Source organism: Natator depressus, chromosome 9, assembly GCF_965152275.1.
Source record: "Natator depressus isolate rNatDep1 chromosome 9, rNatDep2.hap1, whole genome shotgun sequence".
Taxonomy (NCBI): domain Eukaryota; kingdom Metazoa; phylum Chordata; order Testudines; family Cheloniidae; genus Natator; species Natator depressus.
This window is the reverse complement of record NC_134242.1, coordinates 101,419,455-101,438,989: the sequence shown is the minus strand read 5'-3', so window position 1 is coordinate 101,438,989 and position 19,535 is coordinate 101,419,455. Positions and strand designations below refer to the sequence as shown.

The following is a 19,535-nucleotide window of genomic DNA, read 5'->3' as shown; positions in this document are numbered from 1 at the left end:
ATGACAGAAGAACAGAGGGACATTTTAATGACATTAAAAGGTGGCAGATTCAAAACTGAGAAAAGGAAATAAATTTTCACACAATTTGTAATTAGTCAGTGGGACTTGCTGCCACATGGTGTCACTGAGACCAAAAAAGTGACCATTTAAGAAGCAAGTGGACATCTACAGGGTTGAGAATGTCCAGAGTTAGAATAGTGTTTGGTAACAAATGTTGGAAGGCACATTAAACCTCCTGCCTCAGGGCTTAGACCAATTTATAACTCTTAGGGATTAGAATGATGCTTTATCCTACATCTGCTCTTGTGGAGTTCTTGCTCCTTCCTCTGAAGCGTCCAGTTCTTGCTGCATCAGAAAAACAATTCTGCCCTGGGTAGACCATAAGTTTGATCCAGCTGGGCACTTCCCAGGATCCCTCTCCCTCTTTGGTTTTTACATCTGTCATATAGTTGGTGGTGGTTTTCCTTGTTTAGCAAAGGCATATGTATCTCTGTTTCGCCTCATAATTCAGCTCCTCCAGCCCTTGATCATGTTTGTGGCTCTCCTTAGACTTCAACTTTCAATCTCTCACATAATTAGGAGCCCAGAAGTGATCTCATTTCAGCAGGGGTAGCACAGATTGATGCATCCTTGCTGCCTAGCTTGCTCTGTACTAGTTTCAGGGTAATTCCCCAAGATACTAGTTTATGATTTTCCGTTATGTTTTGTCAGTGGTTTTTAGCCTCTTAGGGTTATTTCTGTCTTGACTTATAACCTGCCTTACTCCCCCCCCCCCCCCCCGAAGGTTTCTTTCTGCAGAAACCAAACACTCTGCAACTCCTGCGCCTATACAGCTGGGATCCCAGAGATGTGTCCTTGTCTCCCTGTGTTTTTTGACTCCCAGCTCTTGTGGATAGTCTGTCTCCATGGCATGGGCTACATAGATTGCAGGGGGTTCCTACAGTGGGGGTGGGGGAGGGGCCAGCTCCTGGTGGTGAGATGGACTGGCTGGGAGGAAAGGCACTTTAAATAGTAACATGTGGGCAGCTGTTTGAGAACTGACCCATCCTGCCCCCTCATCTGGCTCTGGTGAAGTACTGAAGGGGCGGTGGGGCACCAATCCCACTACCGCATTACAGATTGCTGAATAGCTACACATAGTCCTCTGAATTGAAACAGTTCCTTTGTAGTAGCCCACTGTGTTTCTCTGCTGTAAACAAACTCACTCACCCCTTTAGTTGCATCTTGGCCATGGTGGAGCATAGGCATGTCGTGGTAAATTCCCAGGCAGGCAGAGCTCAAGGCAGCTTTTTGGCTTCAGAAGTTTGTAATTCCCTGTTATACTGTGAGAAGTGGAGGTGGGTCACTTGTCTCCTGGTCTGTGCTAGATTCCCAGCAGGGATCTCCTGGTGCAGCCTGGAAGAATGGGTAATGCTGTATTTAGACACCGTAACATTGACTTTCTGGCTCTTTCTCATTCCCAGTTGTTTGCTGCTTCTAAATGGATTCCAGTGAATTTCCTGGATCTTTGGACCCCCTTTCTCTGCCTGATAAGCCACTGATTGGTGATCTCCCTGCCAACATGGAGTTTGGGGAAGATCTTCTGGGCTCCCAGACAGCTTCTACACAGCAAGCGTCAGGTCTTCAGCCCCCTGTGATGGAATGGGATGAGACTAAGCAGGTGACTGCAGATGGGGACTTAGACCTTTTGGTGAAAACAGACAGTTTGGCTGATCTAAGCAAATCAAACAACCTTGATCCAAATAAACCCAGTGTCTTGGACGTTCTGGAGAAACCTGGTGTCTTAGATGACTTGGATGAAGCCACTGGCTTGATGGGTCTAGATAAACCAGGGGATTTGGAGGGTCTGTACAAGGCAGATTCTTCCCAGGACATTGCAGATGGGCATGGGGACTCCTCTGGGCTGGCTAGGGAAGACATTGTGCCAGAAGCTTGGAAAGAAGGGGAAGATAAACCAAAATATGACTCTGGGGACCTAAAAGATGATTGTGCTGCAGCCACTACTGTGCTTTGTGATGGCAACACCCTAAAGTCCCCCCTGCAGCCCAGTCCTAGCGCAGGGGAGCTGAGCTGTGCGCCACCCATGGAGGAGTTTACAACGCAGCTCTCAAGTTTGCCAACAGTTCCACCACAGCCCAGTCTTAAGCAGGCAAAGAAAACAAGGTTGAAGGCACCAAGGAAAAGCTCCCCTGTGCAAAAAGAGGAGCCAGCAGCAGAAGAGGGGCTAGAACAGAGCCCTGCCCTGCCCCCTGAGCACACTGACGAAAGCCAGGCTGAGGAGGGGGATGAGGATGGTGGTAATGCTCTCAGACAAGAGAGGAACATGCCGAAAGCACAGGAGGCCACAGGGTCATCATCCCCAGGTAGGTCTTCCAATGCTGGGGCAAAGTTCTTGTATGACGAGTGGTGGGCAGTCTCTGCTCCAGTAAACCGGAGACTGATCAGCTCTAGTCTTACCCTGGAGTCTCCTGACAGTGTTCCCTCAAATTTTTCCCACGCATGTGCAGAATGAATTCTGTTATGTACACCAATATGGAGGCGATGTGTGACACATGACCTTCATATGGTGCACATAACAAAATTCATGTGGTGGGGGGTGGGGCCGAGGGGTTTGGAGTGTGGGAGGGGGCTCAGGGCTGAAACAGAGGGTTGGGGTGTGGAGGGGTGAGGCTCCGGCTGGGGGTGCGGCTCTGGGGTGGGGCTGGGGATGAGGGGCTTGGGGCTGGGGCAGATGGTTCGGGGGGGGGGGTGGTGAGGCTTCGGCTGGGGGTGCAGACTCTGGGGTGGGGCCAGGGATGAGGGTTTTGGGGTGCAGGAGGGTGCTCCGGGGCTACAGCAAAGAGAGAGGACTCCCCCCAGCTCTTTCTCCTCGCAGCAGCACCTGGGCTCGAGGGGAGAGGTATCTCTCCCTGTCACGGCAGCTCAGGGGCTGGGGCTGCAGGATAGGCATCCCTCCCCCTGTCCAGGACTAGGTTCGGGCCCAGGGAGGAGTGCCCCGGCTGCGCCTGGGGCTGTGCCGCCCCGGCCACGGCAGACCCAGGCCACAGCAGAGTTGGGGCCAGCGGAGTGGCCCCCTCCCCCGGCCGGTCCCCAGCCGCTGCAGGTGTTTGGGTGGGTTCCTTGAGCGCCTGCACGGTGCTAAGCAGGCTGCTGCGTGGCTGCGCAGCTTACGGGGAACTTAGGTCTCCTCTGCATGTGAACCAGCCTCTCCTGCTGACTGGGTGGGCTGGGGAAGTGGCCCCCACAGGAGGGATTAGTAGCTCTGGCAGTCAGGGCCCTGGTGCAAATGAGCACTCTCATTGGCTGCCGTAGCTTGAAGTTTGCTTCTGTTGGCTACTGGTCCCCCAGCCAACGCTCTGGATTGAGCCCATGCTGGTGCTGGTTGGTAATGTCTGAGGCTACCTTGGCACTAGGGGCGGAGCAGCGTGGGCAGGGCATGTCTCCATTAGGCAGGGTTCCTGCCCTGCTCTTCACACCAGGCTGAGGAAGGCCTGGACCTACCCACTCCCTTCACAGGCTGAGTCTGTTCTGTGTTTACAGAGAGGATTCGGTCGGCAGGCTGGCTCCGAAAATGTAGAAGTGACAGCTGCAGCTGTCCAGTGTCTCTCTCTCCCGCTCTGCATGCAGGCCTGTTCCCTGCGGCATGCTCCCGGCCGTGGATACCACACCTTGTATGTGGTTCTTCCTCCAAGTGACTCTGTGGTATCAAGCCTTGCTGTGCATGTGTAGGCAGGAGCAAGGGCTGGTCTTCTTCCCTGTGATTTCTAGCCCCTCCTGTTTATGCAGAGGGCTGCTGTCTCTGAGCAGGCAGCTTTTCCCCTGCTCTGGAGAGAATTGGGGTCTGGGATTCAGGTGTCGTCTCTATTTCCATTGCAGGAGAAGACGTGGCTGGGAAGGGAAGTGAACAGCCAACTGAGAAGGTGAGGAGAGTTCAGATAAGTGCCTCTGTCTGCAAGAGTACTTGAAGGCCACCCCTCTGAGTGAGCATGGGAAGGAGTGTGCATGTCTCCTGGGGCAGACACCTTCTCTGTCCTGTGCAGGTGGCTTCAGTCTTAGCTCCCTGCCACTTGCCAGGCTAGAACCCCTTTCTCGTAAGCCAGCTCGGCCCCCCCTGCCCTGCTTAACCCAGTCAGGACCTTGGCTGGGCTTCAGCAAAGCTTGAACCATCTGCAGTTAGTTTGAAAGAAGAACCCTGAGGCTGGGCCCTGGGAGTGACCAAGGCTTTCTGTCTGTGGTCACCCCAAAAGATGGTTGGTCTGAATGTTCTCTGGGTATCTTCCAGGAGCAGAAGAGAAGCGAACGAGCCAGGAGATCAGAGGCAGCCAGGCCTGAAACTGTGAATTCCTCCGAGAGCAGTAAGTAACCTAGGCTGGCCACTCGGCCCATTTCTAAGTGGGGGGAGGAGGAGAGGGTGGGGGGCGGTTTGAGCACTCATCTGAGAGGCCCCTTCCCAGCCAGGAGCACAATCCCCTGGGCAGCTCTGTCCCTTTCTCCCCACCCCATCTGGGGATCAGGAGGCAGGTTTCATTGTAGGGACTTTCCTGGGGGAAAACATCCAGTCTTTGCCTCTGAGATGCAGAGTCTAAAAGTGCTTGTGGCATCTCTTGCTCCTTCCTGTAGGAGTGCGGAGGAGTTGTGCCCCTTGCACTCTGGCTGTGCCACCTGCTCCCTTCTCTCTTGTGGGAAGGGGCTGGGGGGTGCTGCCTTGTTCTCTGTAATGCACGGTGGAACGTGCAGAGACTTCTTCAGTCTGCTCTGTTTGCACTTGAACTTGCTGCTTGGCCCGAAAGAATCGTGCCTTGAGTGTGGAGACAGCAGTGCCCAAGGCTCAGTGAGCCTGGGGGTTTCCTGCTTCATCCCCTGCCAGCACATTACAGCTTTCCAAGGTCCCTTACTCCTCCCTGCTGAGGAAATTCCAGGTCCTGCACCCTGAAATGGACTCCAGAAAGTCCCGTCCCGAGTCTGGACATGGGGTTATGCTGCAGTCCCTAACGGGGAATCTGTCTCTCCCTTTCCCTGCTTACAGTCCCAGTCTCTGACGAGGACTCGGATGCTATGGTGGATGATCCCAACGATGAGGACTTTGTTCCTTTCCGTACCCGGCGCTCGACCCGCATGTCCTTGCGCACACAGATGGCTCAGCGGGCTGCGCGCTCCACCGTCACCAAGATGACTTGTGCCAACTGCCGGACCCCACTGCAGAAGGGCCAGACTGCCTACCAGCGCAAAGGGCTCCCTCAGCTCTTCTGCTCCAGTTCCTGTCTCACCACTTTCTCCAAGAAACCACCTGGCAAAAAGATCTGCACCTTCTGTAAAAAGTGTGTGCCCCTTCCTGCCTTACCCACCCTCTTGCCCCCGCGCCCCACCTTCCATCTGACTAGCGACCCTCCTCCCCATCTCACTCTGCCTTCCTCACCCATGTGCCCTGCTTTCACAGTATTGCTTACCTCCGCCTACCTTCCCTCGCGCCCACCCTCACACTCTCTCCAACCCACTTCCCTTCCTGCTGAATCCCTTGTCTGCTCTCCCCCCATGTTACCCCATCCGGCTCCCTCGCCCCCCTTCACACTCCTGGCCTCCCCCCCGATACCCTGTCTTTCCCCACCACAGGACTCCACTCCCTCTAGCTGCACTTTCTGCTCCCCCTCACCTCCCCCTGTCCTGGAGCCCCTTGCATTATGGCCCACCCTCCCTCTTTGTCCTGGAGTGGGGGTGTCCCTTGCGCTAACCAGTCCCTTCCTGCTCCACAGAGAGATCTGGAACACCAAGGACTCTGTTGTGGCCCAGATTGGCTCAGGTGGCTCTTTCCATGAGTTCTGCACCTCTGTGTGCCTCTCCCTCTACGAGGCGCAGCAGCAGAGACCAGCCCCTCAGCCTGCAGAGGCCTCGGACACCAGCCGCTGCAGTGTCTGTCACAAGCCTGGGGAGGTAAGCAGAGCCCTGGTCTCTCCAGTGTTTGGCCCAAGAAGCTTTGAAGCCGTCCGCTGGAGCTGGGGTTAATGCAACTGCCCACACCTTTCCGGGTGCTTGTGAGCTGCCTCGTGCAGTTATAGCGGTTGGTTGAGCCTATCAGTATCTGGGTCGGCCTGGGGAACCTTCCAGGGACTCCTATGGGCTCAGGCTGTGGCCCATGTGCAGATTTGGGCTTGTTTTCAGATTCCTCCTTGTCCATTGTTTTCCACCCATCAGCCCCAGAGGTGCAGCTTCTGCTCTCTCTCCCCATGCTGCCCCTTGCAGCTCCCCGTGCCACTCATTCCATTGTCCTGCTGGAGTGGGAGCCAGCCTGCACGGGTTTGCTAGAGTAATGGCCCTTCCTGCCCAGAGACACAGGCCAGCTCGAGGGCCAGACCCCTGCAGAATGGCCGGGTGGGCCTGTGCTTGCCTCTGAGGGAATGACTGGTGCCGGTGTGTGTGCAGGTCCAGCACGAGGTCAGCAATGGGAACGTGGTGCACCGGCTCTGCAGTGATGCCTGCTTCACCAAATTCCGAGCCACCAAGGGGCTGAAAACCAACTGCTGCGATAACTGCGGCCTCTACATCTACAACAAGGGGCTGCCACTGGAGTACCTCTTCCACGAGGGGCAGCAGAAACGCTTCTGCAATTCCACCTGCCTCAATAGCTACAAGAAGGTGAGCGGGTTCCTGGAGATGGGGAGGGGCTCCGGGGGCACCCATCTCCCTTTCCCGAGGCTTTTACCAGCCTTCCCCTGGCTCAGTGCAGGGCACTCCCTCTGCAGTAGCAGCAACACCAAGCAGTCTCCCTCTCAGCTCCTCCAGCGCTCAGGAAGCTTCTTAAGAAAAGAGATCCAAAGGCTCTCTTCAAAGCAAACTCGTGGAGGTGCACTGAGCTTACTGCTGCTTCTGGGACTGCAGCTCCCTAGGCCTGGCGCTGTGGCCAGTGGGCTGGCTGGATCAGTCGGCCTGGCGCTGTGGCCAGTGGGCTGGCGCTCCTGGTCACTTGCCTAGCGAGGCTGATTGTCAAAGGCACAGAGCTGGGTCCTTGCGGTGGCCAGAAAGCCCAGAGCTGGTTCTATCCTGCTGTGCTGTGCAGGATTCAGTGAACTAGACAATGCCCCCACTGAGTGGCCTCTCTTGCATCCAGCCATGGGGTCCCTACAAAGCGTCTGTGTGCCCCAGGCTAGCCTGAGATCTAGGTGGGTTCTCAGATGGTAGAGGGGAGCGTGGCCTGCTCTCGGGCATTGCCAACAGCTGCCAGGGCCTGTGACCCAAGGGCGGAACAGAGTGCAAGCTTGTTGTCCATGTTGTGTGTTCATGTCAGCCTGCTGTAGGAGAACTGCCTTGTGGGGCCATTGAAGGGGATCGGAGGAGGGAGAGTTGGTAAGATGGGGTGAGGATGGGCTAGGGACCAGCCAGGACATGGGATGGAGGAAAGCAGAGGCCTGAGCTCTCCAGTAGCTGCGCTCTGCTTTATGCTTGCAGAAGAATACCCGCGTGTACCCCTGCATGTGGTGCAAAACGCTGTGTAAGAACTTCGACATGCTGCCCAACGTGGATCGGAGCGGCAAAATGGGCCTGTTCTGCTCCATCTGCTGCACCACCTCTCACAAAGTGAAGCAGTCGGGTCTGACTGGTAAGAGAACATCAGCCCCAAAGGGCCCTGTGTCGCTGACCTCTGAGCTGTAAGAGTGAGGCTTAGGGGGAGCTCGCAGAGAGAGAGGTGTCACACGTTCGGGGATCTCCGACGTTGCCCTAGGTAAGCCCAGGCTGGGCACCAAGCTGGAGTGATGCTGCAACCTCCCTGTCCCCGGAGGCAGCATTTCTGCCCTGGCAAAGCCCAGCATCCCCGTTCTCCTGGGATTGTTGCACCAGGGTGTCTGAGTACCAGGTCCACTATAACAGACCGGGAGAGAATGGGATAAGAACGTGCAGCCCATTCTCTCCCTCCAGTCCCACCTTCCATGCTGCTGCCATCACTGTCTCTGTCTTGCTAGGTCCCGCTAGGCCCTGCAGCTTCTGCAGAAAGAGCCTGTCTGAGCCCTGCTATTACAACAAGACTGACCGGGTTGTGTACCAGTTCTGCAGCCCCAGCTGCTGGACCAAATTCCAGGTATTGAAACATGCTTCCTGTCAGGGAGGGGTCCCTCTCCTCTCCCAGCAGAGGCTGCTGCTTCCTGGGACTCCAACAAGGAGGGCACACTGGAGAGTCCCAGCTGGGGCATAGGAGTAAATTACAACCAGCTATGTCTTGCACCCAGCCTAAGAGCAGAGGGTGGGGCCAGCACCAGGGTTACTTGCAAACACAGTCCCTGCAACTCCTATGCCCCAGCTGGGACTTCCCAGTGTGCCCTCCCTGTAGGAGTCCCAGGAAACAGCAGCCCCAGATAATATGGACCAAGAGTCCTAAGAGAGTTGGAGATCTCTGGCCCACTGACATGCATTTTTAGTGAATCTTGGAATACTGAGGAAATTCCAGAAGACTTGGAAGAGAGCTAATGTCATGCGATGGTTCAAAAAGGACAAGCAGGATGATCTGAGTAACTATAGGCTGGTTAGCCTGCCATCAATCCCTGGCAAAATAATGGAAAAGCAAATACAGGAATCAATCAATACAGAGTTAAAAGATGGGAAAGTAAGTCATGCCAGTCATCATGGTTTTTGGGAAATAGGTCTTGTCAAACAAACCTGGTTTGGCTGATGAAAAAGAACTGTGTAGATGTAATACAGTTAGACTTTAGTAAGGGGTTTGTCATAGTGACACGCAACGTGTTGATTAAAAAAAATTACCACTCTCTGATATCAGTCAGGTTTCAGAGTAGCAGCTGTGTTAGTCTGTATCCACAAAAAGAAAAGGAGTACTTGTGGCACCTTAGAGACTAACCAATTTATTTGAGCATAAGCTTTCGTGAGCTACAGCTCACTTCATCGGATGCATGCAGTGGAAAATACAGTGGGGAGATTTATATACACAGAGAACATGAAACAATGGGTGTTACCTACACACTGTAAGGAGAGTGATCAGGTAAGGTGAGCTATTACCAGCAGGAGAGGAAAAACAAACAAACCAAAACCTTTTGTAGAGATAATCAAGGTGGGCCATTTCCAGCAGTTGACAAGAACATGTGAGGAACAGTGTGAGGGTGGAAAATAAACATGGGGAAATAGTTTTACTTTGTGTAATGACCCATCCACATTCAAGCCTAATGTAATGGTGTCCAGTTTGCAAATTAATTCCAATTCAGCAGTCTCTTGTTGGAGTCTGTTTTTGAAGTTTTTTTTGTTGAAGAATTGCCACTTTTAGGTCTGTAATTGAGTGACCAGAGAGATTGAAGTGTTCTCCGACTGGTTTTTGAATGTTATAATTCTTGACATCTGATTTGTGTCCATTTATTCTTTTACGTAGACTGTCCAGTTTGACCAATGTACATGGGAGAGGGGCATTGCTGGCACATGACGGCATAAATCACATTGGTAGATATGCAGGTGAACGAGCCTCTGATAGTGTGGCTGATGTGATTAGGCCCTATGATGGTGTCCCCTGAATAGATATGTGGGCCCAGTTGGCAACGGGCTTTGTCGCAAGGATAGGTTCCTGGGTTAGTGGTTCTGTTGTGTGGTGTGTGGTTGCTGGTGAGTATTTGCTTCAGGTTGGGGGGCTGTCTGTAAGCAAGGACTGGCCTGTCTCCCAAGATCTGTGAGAGTGATGGGTCGTCCTTCCGGATAGGTTGTAGATCCTTGATGATGCGTTGGAGGGGTTTTAGTTGGGGGCTGAAGGTGACGGCTAGTGGCGTTCTGTTGTTTTCTTTGTTGGGCCTGTCCTGTAGTAGGAGACTTCTGGGTACTCTTCTGGCTCTGTCAATCTGTTTCTTCACTTCAGCAGGTGGGTATTGTAGTTGTAAGCACACATGAAATGGATTAAGAATGGCTAATGGACAGATCTCAAAAAGCAACTGTCAACAGGGAATTACTGAATGGGGATGTTTCTAGTGCGGTCCCGCAGGGATTGGCCTTCTAGGCCCAGTGTTCACCATTTTCATCAATGATCCAGAAGGAAATATAAAATATTGCTGATAAGCTTTGTGGATGACACAAAGCTTGGCAGTGGTAAATGATGTTGAGGACAGGCAGGCATACAGAGCGATGTGGTTTGATTGGTAAGTTGGGCCTATTTAAACACAATATTCTTGTCCGCAAGTTAAAGAAGTATGGGCTGGATGAATGTACTATAAGGTGGGTAGAAAGTTGGCTAGATTGTCGGGCTCAACGGGTAGTGATCAATGGCTCCATGTCTAGTTGGCAGCCGGTGTCAAGTGGAGTGCCCCAGGGGTCGGTCCTGGGGCCGGTTTTGTTCAATATCTTCATAAATGATCTGGAGGATGGTGTGGATTGCACTCTCAGCAAATTTGCGGATGATACTAAACTGGGAGGAGTGGTAGATACGCTGGAGGGCAGAGATAGGATACAGAGGGACCTAGACAAATTGGAGGATTGGGCCAAAAGAAACCTGATGAGGTTCAATAAGGATAAGTGCAGCGTCCTGCACTTAGGACGGAAGAATCCCATGCACCGGTACAGACTAGGGACCGAATGGCTAGGCAGCAGTTCTGCGGAAAAGGACCTAGGGGTTACAGTGGACGAGAAGCTGGATATGAGTCAGCAGTGTGCCCTTGTTGCCAAGAAGGCCAATGGCATTTTGGGATGTATAAGTAGGGGCATAGCGAGCAGATCGAGGGACGTGATTGTTCCCCTCTATTCGACATTGGTGAGGCCTCATCTGGAGTACTGTGTCCAGTTTTGGGCCCCACACTACAAGAAGGATGTGGATAAATTGGAGAGAGTCCAGCGAAGGGCAACAAAAATGATTAGGGGTCTGGAACACATGACTTATGAGGAGAGGCTGAGGGAACTGGGATTGTTTAGTCTGCAGAAGAGAAGAATGAGGGGGGATTTGATAGCTGCTTTCAACTACCTGAGAGGTGGTTCCAGAGAGGATGGTTCTAGACTATTCTCAGTGGTAGCGGATGACAGGACAAGGAGTAATGGTCTCAAGTTGCAGTGGGGGAGGTTTAGGTTGGATATTAGGAAAAACTTTTTCACCAGGAGGGTGGTGAAACACTGGAATGCGTTACCTAGGGAGGTGGTAGAATCTCCTTCCGTGGAAGTTTTTAAGGTCAGGCTTGACAAAGCCTTGGCTGGGATGATTTGATTGGGGATTGGTCCTGCTTTGAGCAGGGGGTTGGACTAGATGACCTCCTGAGGTCCCTTCCAACCCTGATATTCTATGATTCTAAACAACATGTGTTTTAATAAAGCCAAATGCAAGTTATGCATCTAGGAACAAAAAATGCCAAGGGCTGGGGAGGGGGCTGTATCCTGGAAAGCAGGGACTCTGAAGGGTTTAGGGGTCATAGCAGACAAGCAGCTGAGTGGGAGCTCCCAGTGTGATGTTCTGGCAAAGGGTTAACGTGACCCTTGGCTGTGTAAATGGACATAGTGAGTGGGGAGCTGGGAGGGGACATCACCTCTGAATAAGGCGTTGGTGAGGCTGATCCTGGACTGCATCCAGCTCTGGTGTCCACACCTTAAAAAGTGTTGAAACACTGGAGAGGGCGCAGAACAGAGCCAGAACAAGGATTTGAGGGCTGGAGAAAACGTATGCTAGGGAGAGACTTAGAGGCCAATGTGTTTAGCTCGTCAGAAAGACGCTTGAGAGTTGAGTTGATCACAGTGTCTGAATGCCTTCTTGGGGAGAAAATACAGGGCACTCTGGGGCTCTTTAATTTAGCAGAGAAAGGCAGAGTGAGAACCAGTGGCTGGCAGCCAAAGCTAGACACATTCAGATAAGAAATAAAGCACCAATGTTTCAGGGAGGGTGACTAGCCATTGGCACAAACTCCCCATGAAGTGGTGGATTCTCCGTCTCTTGAGGCCTGCACATGAGGGCTGGATGCCTTTCTGGAAGATCTGCTTTCAACATAACCCCATGTTCTAGGGCTCAATACAAGGGGAAATGGGTGGAATGTAATGGCTTGTCACCATCAGGAGGTCAGATGCTGTAATGGTCACTTTCTGGCCTTAAGCTCAGTGACCTTAGAATGTGCTGTCAGGCAGAGGTGGGTGGGGATACGTTGGCCAGTGAGTGTGGTGGGGCTGGGCAGGAATGCTCCAGCTGGTGGGCACGGTGGATACATCTGCCCCCTATGTGTCCTTTCTCCTTTAACTTTCTCCCTTTCTCCCTGCAGCGCACCAGCCCCGAAGGCGGGATCCACCTGAACTGTCATTATTGTCACAATCTCTTCAGCGGGAAGCCAGAGATTCTGGACTGGCAGGTGAGAAGAGACAGCTGGGCCTTGGCCCCTGGGTACATGGGGCTGAGGCCCAAACCAGAGGGGTTGCAGAGCCTCCTCGGGTACCTTTCCCTGCTCTGAAGAGGGGGCAGGAGTTGCAGAGCCCAGGTCAGCCTCCTCTCGGCCAGGTTAGCTGGCAGCCATAGCCCTGTAGGGGTGACTATGGAAGACGCTCTCCTGGTGGTCAGGGCAGAGGCTGGGCTGGGTTTGGGGCAAGTTCCCCTTGCCCCAGTTCCTACACTGGGGACGTTGTGACTCTGTCTACCCAGCGCTATGATTCCGCTCCTGCTTTCCTAGCCAGCCTAGGCTTGTCCGGCCAGGCTGGCTGACCCAGGCAGCGGTCTCTTTGGCAGGACAAAGTGTACCAGTTCTGCTGCAAGGACTGCTGTGAGGACTTCAAGCGGCTGCGTGGGGTAGTGTCCCAGTGTGAGCACTGCAAGCAGGAGAAGCTGCTGCATGAGAAGATCCGCTTCTCTGGGGTGGAGAAGAACTTCTGCAGTGAAGGTATATGGAGAGAGCACGGGAGAGGGAGGCGCCTGCTGCCAGCCCCATGGCTTGGGGAAAGGAGAGACCTTGTAGTGGAATGGAGGGAAGTCTGTTGTGCCAGGGCAAAGGCCTTGCCTTGTAATGGAGGGAGGCTGATTCAGGGGTGGAGTCCTGGCTGCCAGCACCTGGGAAGAGGCCTTGCCATCCAGTGTCAGCTTGGGGAGGGCTGTCTCATTGCTTTTCTCTGTCTGAGGGTTGTGAGAGACAGCAGGTGGCAGCTCTGCACCTCCTGTCATCACACATCTGCACTCCTGCACCTGGGCTGGCCTGGCCTGACCTTGTCCTGCCTGGCAAGTTCCTGCACACAGGAGGCTGGAGGCGTTTGTTTGGAGTTACGCTCTTCCTAGGAGCAAAGAGGTGAGAGATGGCAAATCCCCAGAGGTCCCATGTCGTCCCAGCCCCGGGGCCAGTGCAGGATTGTTCCCGACAACATTGTGCTCTGTTGTGTCTCCACACACCTGGCTTCTGGTCTTGTTCAGGACAGGGAGTCCCCCAGTGCATCCTGGGAAGGTTTCACTCCTATTGTTTCTCCGCAGGGTGTGTGCTTCTTTACAAACAGGATTTTACCAAGAACCTGGGTCTGTGCTGCATCACCTGCACCTACTGTTCCCAGACCTGCCAGCGGGCGGTCACCGAGCAGCTGGAGGGCAGCACCTGGGACTTCTGTAGTGAAGACTGCAAGAGCAAATACTTGCTATGGTACTTCAAGGTCAGTATCGGCACTGGCAGCCTTGTGCTGAATTGCTGGTGTGGGCACTGATCCAGAGAACTGGGCCCTGCTGGAGTGCCGAGCTGGCCCTGCTGGAGTGCCGAGCTGGCCCTGCTGGAGTGCCCAGCTGGCCCTGCTGTGGGGAGCTCCCGTTGCTGGAGTCCCCAACTGGCAATGATGGGACACTGCTGTGGGGAAGCTATTAGCCCATCTTGCCAGAGCACTGCTCTGAGGAAGTTCGTACTGCTGGAGTCCACAGCTAGTAGTGCTGTGGAGAAGCTTGCACGGCTGCTGCTGACAGGGCACTTCTGTGGGGAAGCTCACAGCATCTTGCCAAGTGTTCCTCTTTCTCTGCACGCAGAGTGGGTGTGGTTAGTTACTTGGTTGTTTGTGTCTCCTACCACTTGGGGCTTTAGGCAGCTCGGTGCCATGCCTGCAAACGTCAAGGGAAGCTGCTGGAAACCATCCACTGGCGGGGGCAAATCAAACACTTCTGCAACCAGCAGTGTCTGCTGAGGTTTTACAATCAACAGAACCAGCCCAACCTGGACACGCAGAAGGGGCCCGAGAGCCTGCTGAACAGTGAGTAGGAAGGAGGGAGAGAGCCCAGCAGAGCTCAGCCCGAGAGACAGGGAGAACTGGAAGCTCCAGTGCTGGGACTGGACGAGACACTAGGGAACAATCCTGCACTGGCCCCTGGGGGGATGGACCGAGTGGGACCTACTGGGTCTTCTCCATCTCTAACGTCTGTGGTTCTATGACACACAGGGCCCAGATGGGCGGAGCCGGTGCCAGCAGGTTGCCTGTATCTCTCACTCTTAGTGAGGATGCTCAGGGATTTAACGGGCGACTCCAGCCTCAAGTTGCCAGCTGGGAGCTTGATTTACAGGGTTAGGGACAGCGTGGTTTGACTTGATAATCCACCTACAGCCCCGCACCACCTCTGAGCTGTGACCTCCTCAGATCTCATAAACTAAGCAGGATTGGACCAGGTCAGTGCTTGGATGGGAGGCCTTCAAGGAGCACCCAGGGTGCTGCAGGAAGTGGTGCTGGTGGTGCTGTCGGTGGGCTCTTCCCTCAGTCAGTGAGCCAGTAACGGAGCACGCCGTCCTGCTCTGTTATTGAGACACAGCATGGAAGTCTTACTGCGTGTCCGCAATCCCAGGCCGTTGTGGGGAGTGCTGGGGTTGCTAACCCCAGTGTCCTGGACAATCCTGTGCTGTGTTCCAGCAGTTCCAGTTGGAGGCTGAATTCTCTCTGCCTGTTGCCCCGTTTCCTGTAGTTAACTTGTGTAAATCAGCGGTAGGACATTGCAAAGTGCCTTGGGATCTCCCTGGATGGCAGGTGCCAATTGGTACCGTGAGGGGACACAGCTAACCCTGTCCTGGGGACACAGATGTAGCCTGGCTCTGCTTGGCTCTTCTTGGGCCCAGGACCTCCTCCTGTGTTACTCAGTTGATTTGGTTTAGGCTTGTACACTGCCCAGGACATGTGGTGCTTTTGCAATACTGGGAGATCAAATGACTTAAACTTCAGACAGACCCAGCATCAACAGCTCTGACTTTTGCCAAACCCTGAGCCTGCTCCCACAAGCACTACACTCTTAGAAGAGCAAATATTCCTCACTGAGAAAATCCCTGGCTCACCTGTACCGAGGTGAGGGGAATACGCTCCAGAGACCAGGGCTCTGCCCCCAGTCTCCAGGCTCTGTTGCCAGGAGAAGGGGACAGGAATGGACTGGCACCATAAACCGGATGGATGGCAGAGCAGCTAACAGCAGAGCTGTTCCATGTACTCCTGGTGAGAAGCAGCACTCAATAAGTGGCAGCCTTTTCTGTAGCCAGTGAAGTCCCTGAGCGCTGTCTAGAGGTCACCCCACCTAAAGCATGTTGGAGCAGCAAAGGCCAGGAGCAAGGGCAAGGCCCCGCACATCGGAGTGGGACGGGAGGGACTGCATGCTGGAATCACCCACCCTGGCGGCCCCAGGGGCCAGGAACTTGTAGAAATCTGGATAAAGCACTGTTGACCCCTCGTGGTATTGAGACATCTGGGAGCTGAGGATCCAGCCAGGAAAGATGTGTCAGGCTCCCCTGACAGAGGGCGAGTGTTACACCTGCCATTTCCCAGTTCAGCAGCATTGTCTCTGCCATGCTCTGATCTCGCCTAGCCGCAGGGGAAGCTGATAGCTGCACTGTCCATTGATGGTAACATAGACTCCTCCACAGCTGAAGGCACTGCAACCCACCACCTCCTTCCTTGCCCTTGAGGTGGTGCGTACTCTGAGGGGGCCTCTAACACTGCCCTCTGGAGCACCCACACAAGAGCCGCCTGGGCAAGCAAGCCATTCGCCCCCTCTGGGTCCTAGGGAAGGACCCGTTTCACACTCCATGGCCATTGCTTCTGCAGTGCAGACTGCTGGGATCTGTAAGAGTTCCCCTCTGTAATCAGCCAGCCCATCAACCAGTGTAGCTGATCTGCTTTATCCCCTTCAAAAGTGATAAATAGGTGGCTCATCTGAAATGCAACCAGTGCTGCCCACCTTTGATGGCAGGGCCATTTGTATGTGAGATCAAGAACAGGCATGGAGCCTCCTGAAGGGAGACTGGGACTTTACAAGGATGTTTTCTCAGCACAGAGCAGTACATACATGGGAAGTGAAAGGCTTGAAGGATCTTACTGCTGCGTGCCACCCCTGATCCCCAATTTGAGCTGGGCAGGTGCTAGGTCTTAGGAAATGGGTAGGTCAGAAGCCAACTGGGTGCAGTAACTAACTAGATTCCAATCAACAGCCCACAGAGTTCACGTCTGCAGCAGGATTCCCCCGGGGATCCCAGGTTTAGAGGGGGATATTCCTGTCCCAGAACTGATGGGTTCAGAGTGACTTGCCAAAGCACAGAGAGACAGCAGGAAAGAGCTCCTCTTGCAAGGATGTGTATTCTGGTTGGGCCCGGTACAGGTTCAGCTCCAATCAGGCTAAACCAGGAAAGGCGTTTCTGCCAGCTGGTTCAGGTGACAGCACAAAGGAGCATGTTGGGACCAACACCCTCTTCCCCAGCGCTGTGGAGATGGCGCCATCTCTCTAGACGCGGCCGCAGGGTCAAAGGGATGAAGAACTCTGGAGGGCCACAAGTGGTAAGAAACCAGAAGCTATGCCTGGTTCAGACCTGGAGCCTTGTACAGTCCTGATTCCTGATCAATCCCAGGCACAGCCGCTGGCTGTTCACTTTTCAGGGTCTTGTGCTTCATGGCTTTCTGGAGCTTGTCGTCCCTGTGACCCTGTGGCTGCTTCTGGAAAGATGACGCCCTGGGAACCGCTTAGCGATTTGCAGGTTGCAACTGCTCTTCTTCAGACTAGGTCTCTGTGTGTGAGCACCAGAGCCTCAGGCTGGTGTTGGGGAGACCTGGGTCCCAGAGCTGTCGACAATCTCTCACTGGGAAGGATTGGCTCTCCAAGAGGCCCTACTGCACTTCCTCCCTCTCAGGCCAGCCAGACATTCCTACGCAGAATGTCAGTCTTCCCAAATGGGGGCTTTGAGAGCTCCTGACGTGATGGCAGGAGGAACCCAAGAACCAGCCAGTGTGCTTCAGAGGGGCACCTGACCCAGAAGATGGGAGATTGGTCACTTAGCTTGTGGGGCTCTGTGAGGGACCTTCTAGGCTCCCAGCCCCACATGCAGAGAGTCCTTTCTCCTTGGTCAGGTGGGGTGCTGCTGTAGGCTTCTGATTGCTCCGCTGCAGAGATGCCTGTCACCCAGCCTAGCTCATGCCCCACAGCCCTGGCCTTCCCTGCTGACAGCCATGGTTTCTTGGAGGCAGGCACGTTGTGGGCTCCGTTCTGTCTGGGCTGGCTGCCTGTCTGCTGAGAGGTGGAAGGTCCCCCGAGAGACCTGCAGATTCTGCAGCTGGGGACCCTTGCCAGCCCCGTGGCAGGATTTTTGGGGCAGGACTTGCCGCCCCCCCCCCCCCCAGCTGGAATCATCAAGTGGGCTGTGCTCGGATTTCCCCAGCAGCACTCTGTATTTCCTAAAGAGAGAGAAGATCTGTGTGGATCAAGCACCCAAGAAGGGCTGGTCCCATGAGTCCTTCTGTTGCCTGACAGGGCTGGGCCATTGGCAGCTCCTTGCTCTCCTCAGGGAGGAGTGCACTGTGGGGGACAGGTGCCGCTGTGACTCCTGCTCCTTAGCATGTTGAGGCTCTGCTGAAGCCTGCACGGAGAGCTGAGCATGGCATTGCTGCTCCGGCTTCATTAGTACCGTGTACAGCAGTCCCTGCCCACCCGCGCTCACAGTCTAATGCCTGCTGGGTAATTCTGGACACACTGGCAGACCCGGGTGAAGGAGCTGACAACTACTCCTGAGAGGGGCTTGGGGAGACCATTCGTCTCTATGGTTAGTAGCTGACTGGCTGATGTCCTGACCTGCTATTACCTCTGCCAGACAGGATCCCTGAGTCAGGTCTCAGAGTAACAGCCGTGTTAGTCTGTATTCGCAAAAAGAAAAGGAGTACGTGTGGCACCTCAGAGACTAACCAATTTATTTGAGCATAAGCTTTCGTGAGCTACAGCTCACTTCATCGGATGCATACTGTGGAAAGTGTAGAAGATCTTTTTATACACACAAAGCATGAAAAAATACCTCCCCCCACCCCATTCTCCTGCTGGTCATCTCTCTCCAGCGTGCACTTGGCTATGTCATCCTCGCTCCTGGGGGACACGGTGGGGCAGATTTCGGCAGTATTGTTAATCATTTGTCCTTTTCTGCCACCTTCCTCCTGAGGATCCCAAAGCACTTTGCAAAGGGGGTACCCTGGTTTACAGAGGGGAGACTGAGGCACAGGGAGGGGAAGTGGTTCAGCTAAGGCCATGAGCAGGTCAGTGGAATAAAAAGTCTGGAATCCGCTGCCCACCCACTGTGACGGGGTTGGGTAGGTGCCAGGCCAGCACTGACAGCTGGGATGGAGTGCTGGGAAGAGCAAGATAACGATGGAGACGATGATGTGATTTTTAAGGTCCAATATCTTGCGACTTCATCAGGCTAGAAACATTGGCAAGTACGGTCCAGGACTGGCCCTGGGTTGGTGAGAAGAGAGCATGTTAGTCCCTGCCCTTCTGGCCAGTTGCTGCTGCCATGTCCAGGGATCCGCCAGCCTGAGACCACAGGCAAGCAAGAATGCAGCGTGTGCTCATGGTTCTTCTCTTTCCCTTGCAGGTCAGACTCCCGAGCCCAAACCTCCTGGCTCTTCCCCACAGAAAGCAGAGACTAATATGGTGAGGCCCTTGGGCTGCCCTTGCCTCAAGGGGGGACTTCCTGAGTTGGTAACAAATTCTAGGACCTGGCCAGTGTTTCCGGGGTGGCACTGGCCCCATCTGAGGCTGGGGCAGCATCTCTGTGCGTGGGCAGAGGAGCCTGAGGTGTGCTGCTGGGAACCAGCCTGTGGAGAGGGCAGTATGGCTGCATGGGCAAGTGCCAATGGGTGACTGGCCCTAGGAGAGCAGACAGATGCCATGGGAAGGCACATCAGTGTAAAGCTATTGAGTGGTTCCCAGCGTCGCCTGATGCATGCCCTCACCCTGTTTTCCCCCGTGGCCCATGGCTGTTCATTTCACTCGCAAAAGCCTGGGACCCTGAAAAGACCAAATTCCTTCCCTGCTCCCTAGAGTGGGACTAATGGGTGCTACACTCCCTGCCGATTGGGGCTCGTCGGTCACCAGATCTGAGCTTGTTGCTCCTTTGGCCAGGTCTGCACCCCTGGGTAGTGCATCCCATTCAGGGCTTGGCTCCCTGGCATGGGGTGTGTCCATAGGTACAAGCACCTGCTGGGTGTTTGGCTTGAGAGCAGTGAATGGGGCTGGGGTGGGCACCTGGGGGTCTGCAGGTACTGCCTGAGATGGGGGCAGCGGGAGGCACCACCAGCAGCAGCTTCAGGGAGAAGGGTCCTGGCCATGAGGACTGGGCCTTTGCCATGTGGGTTGTTGG

At 54.3% G+C, this 19,535-nt stretch overlaps 1 protein-coding gene across 3 annotated transcripts in view; it reads left to right on the top strand.

Annotated features, from left to right (window-relative positions):
* The first annotated feature begins 1,463 nt into the window (after positions 1-1,463).
* ZMYM3 (zinc finger MYM-type containing 3) overlaps positions 1,464-19,535 on the top strand; it is a 32,889-nt gene continuing 14,817 nt past the window's right edge. For 2 of the 3 annotated variants that reach the window (XM_074962827.1, XM_074962828.1), the window contains exons 1-13: positions 1,464-2,363; positions 3,877-3,920; positions 4,283-4,355; positions 5,027-5,318; positions 5,751-5,928; positions 6,418-6,630; positions 7,441-7,591; positions 7,953-8,068; positions 12,201-12,287; positions 12,659-12,809; positions 13,388-13,560; positions 13,977-14,142; positions 18,768-18,826. In XM_074962827.1, coding sequence (XP_074818928.1) covers positions 1,481-2,363; positions 3,877-3,920; positions 4,283-4,355; positions 5,027-5,318; positions 5,751-5,928; positions 6,418-6,630; positions 7,441-7,591; positions 7,953-8,068; positions 12,201-12,287; positions 12,659-12,809; positions 13,388-13,560; positions 13,977-14,142; positions 18,768-18,826 — 2,586 coding nt within the window. In that variant the 5' untranslated portion in view covers positions 1,464-1,480. The remainder of the gene's footprint in view (positions 2,364-3,876; positions 3,921-4,282; positions 4,356-5,026; positions 5,319-5,750; positions 5,929-6,417; positions 6,631-7,440; positions 7,592-7,952; positions 8,069-12,200; positions 12,288-12,658; positions 12,810-13,387; positions 13,561-13,976; positions 14,143-18,767; positions 18,827-19,535) is intronic. The other variant, XM_074962829.1, reaches the window with a different exon arrangement.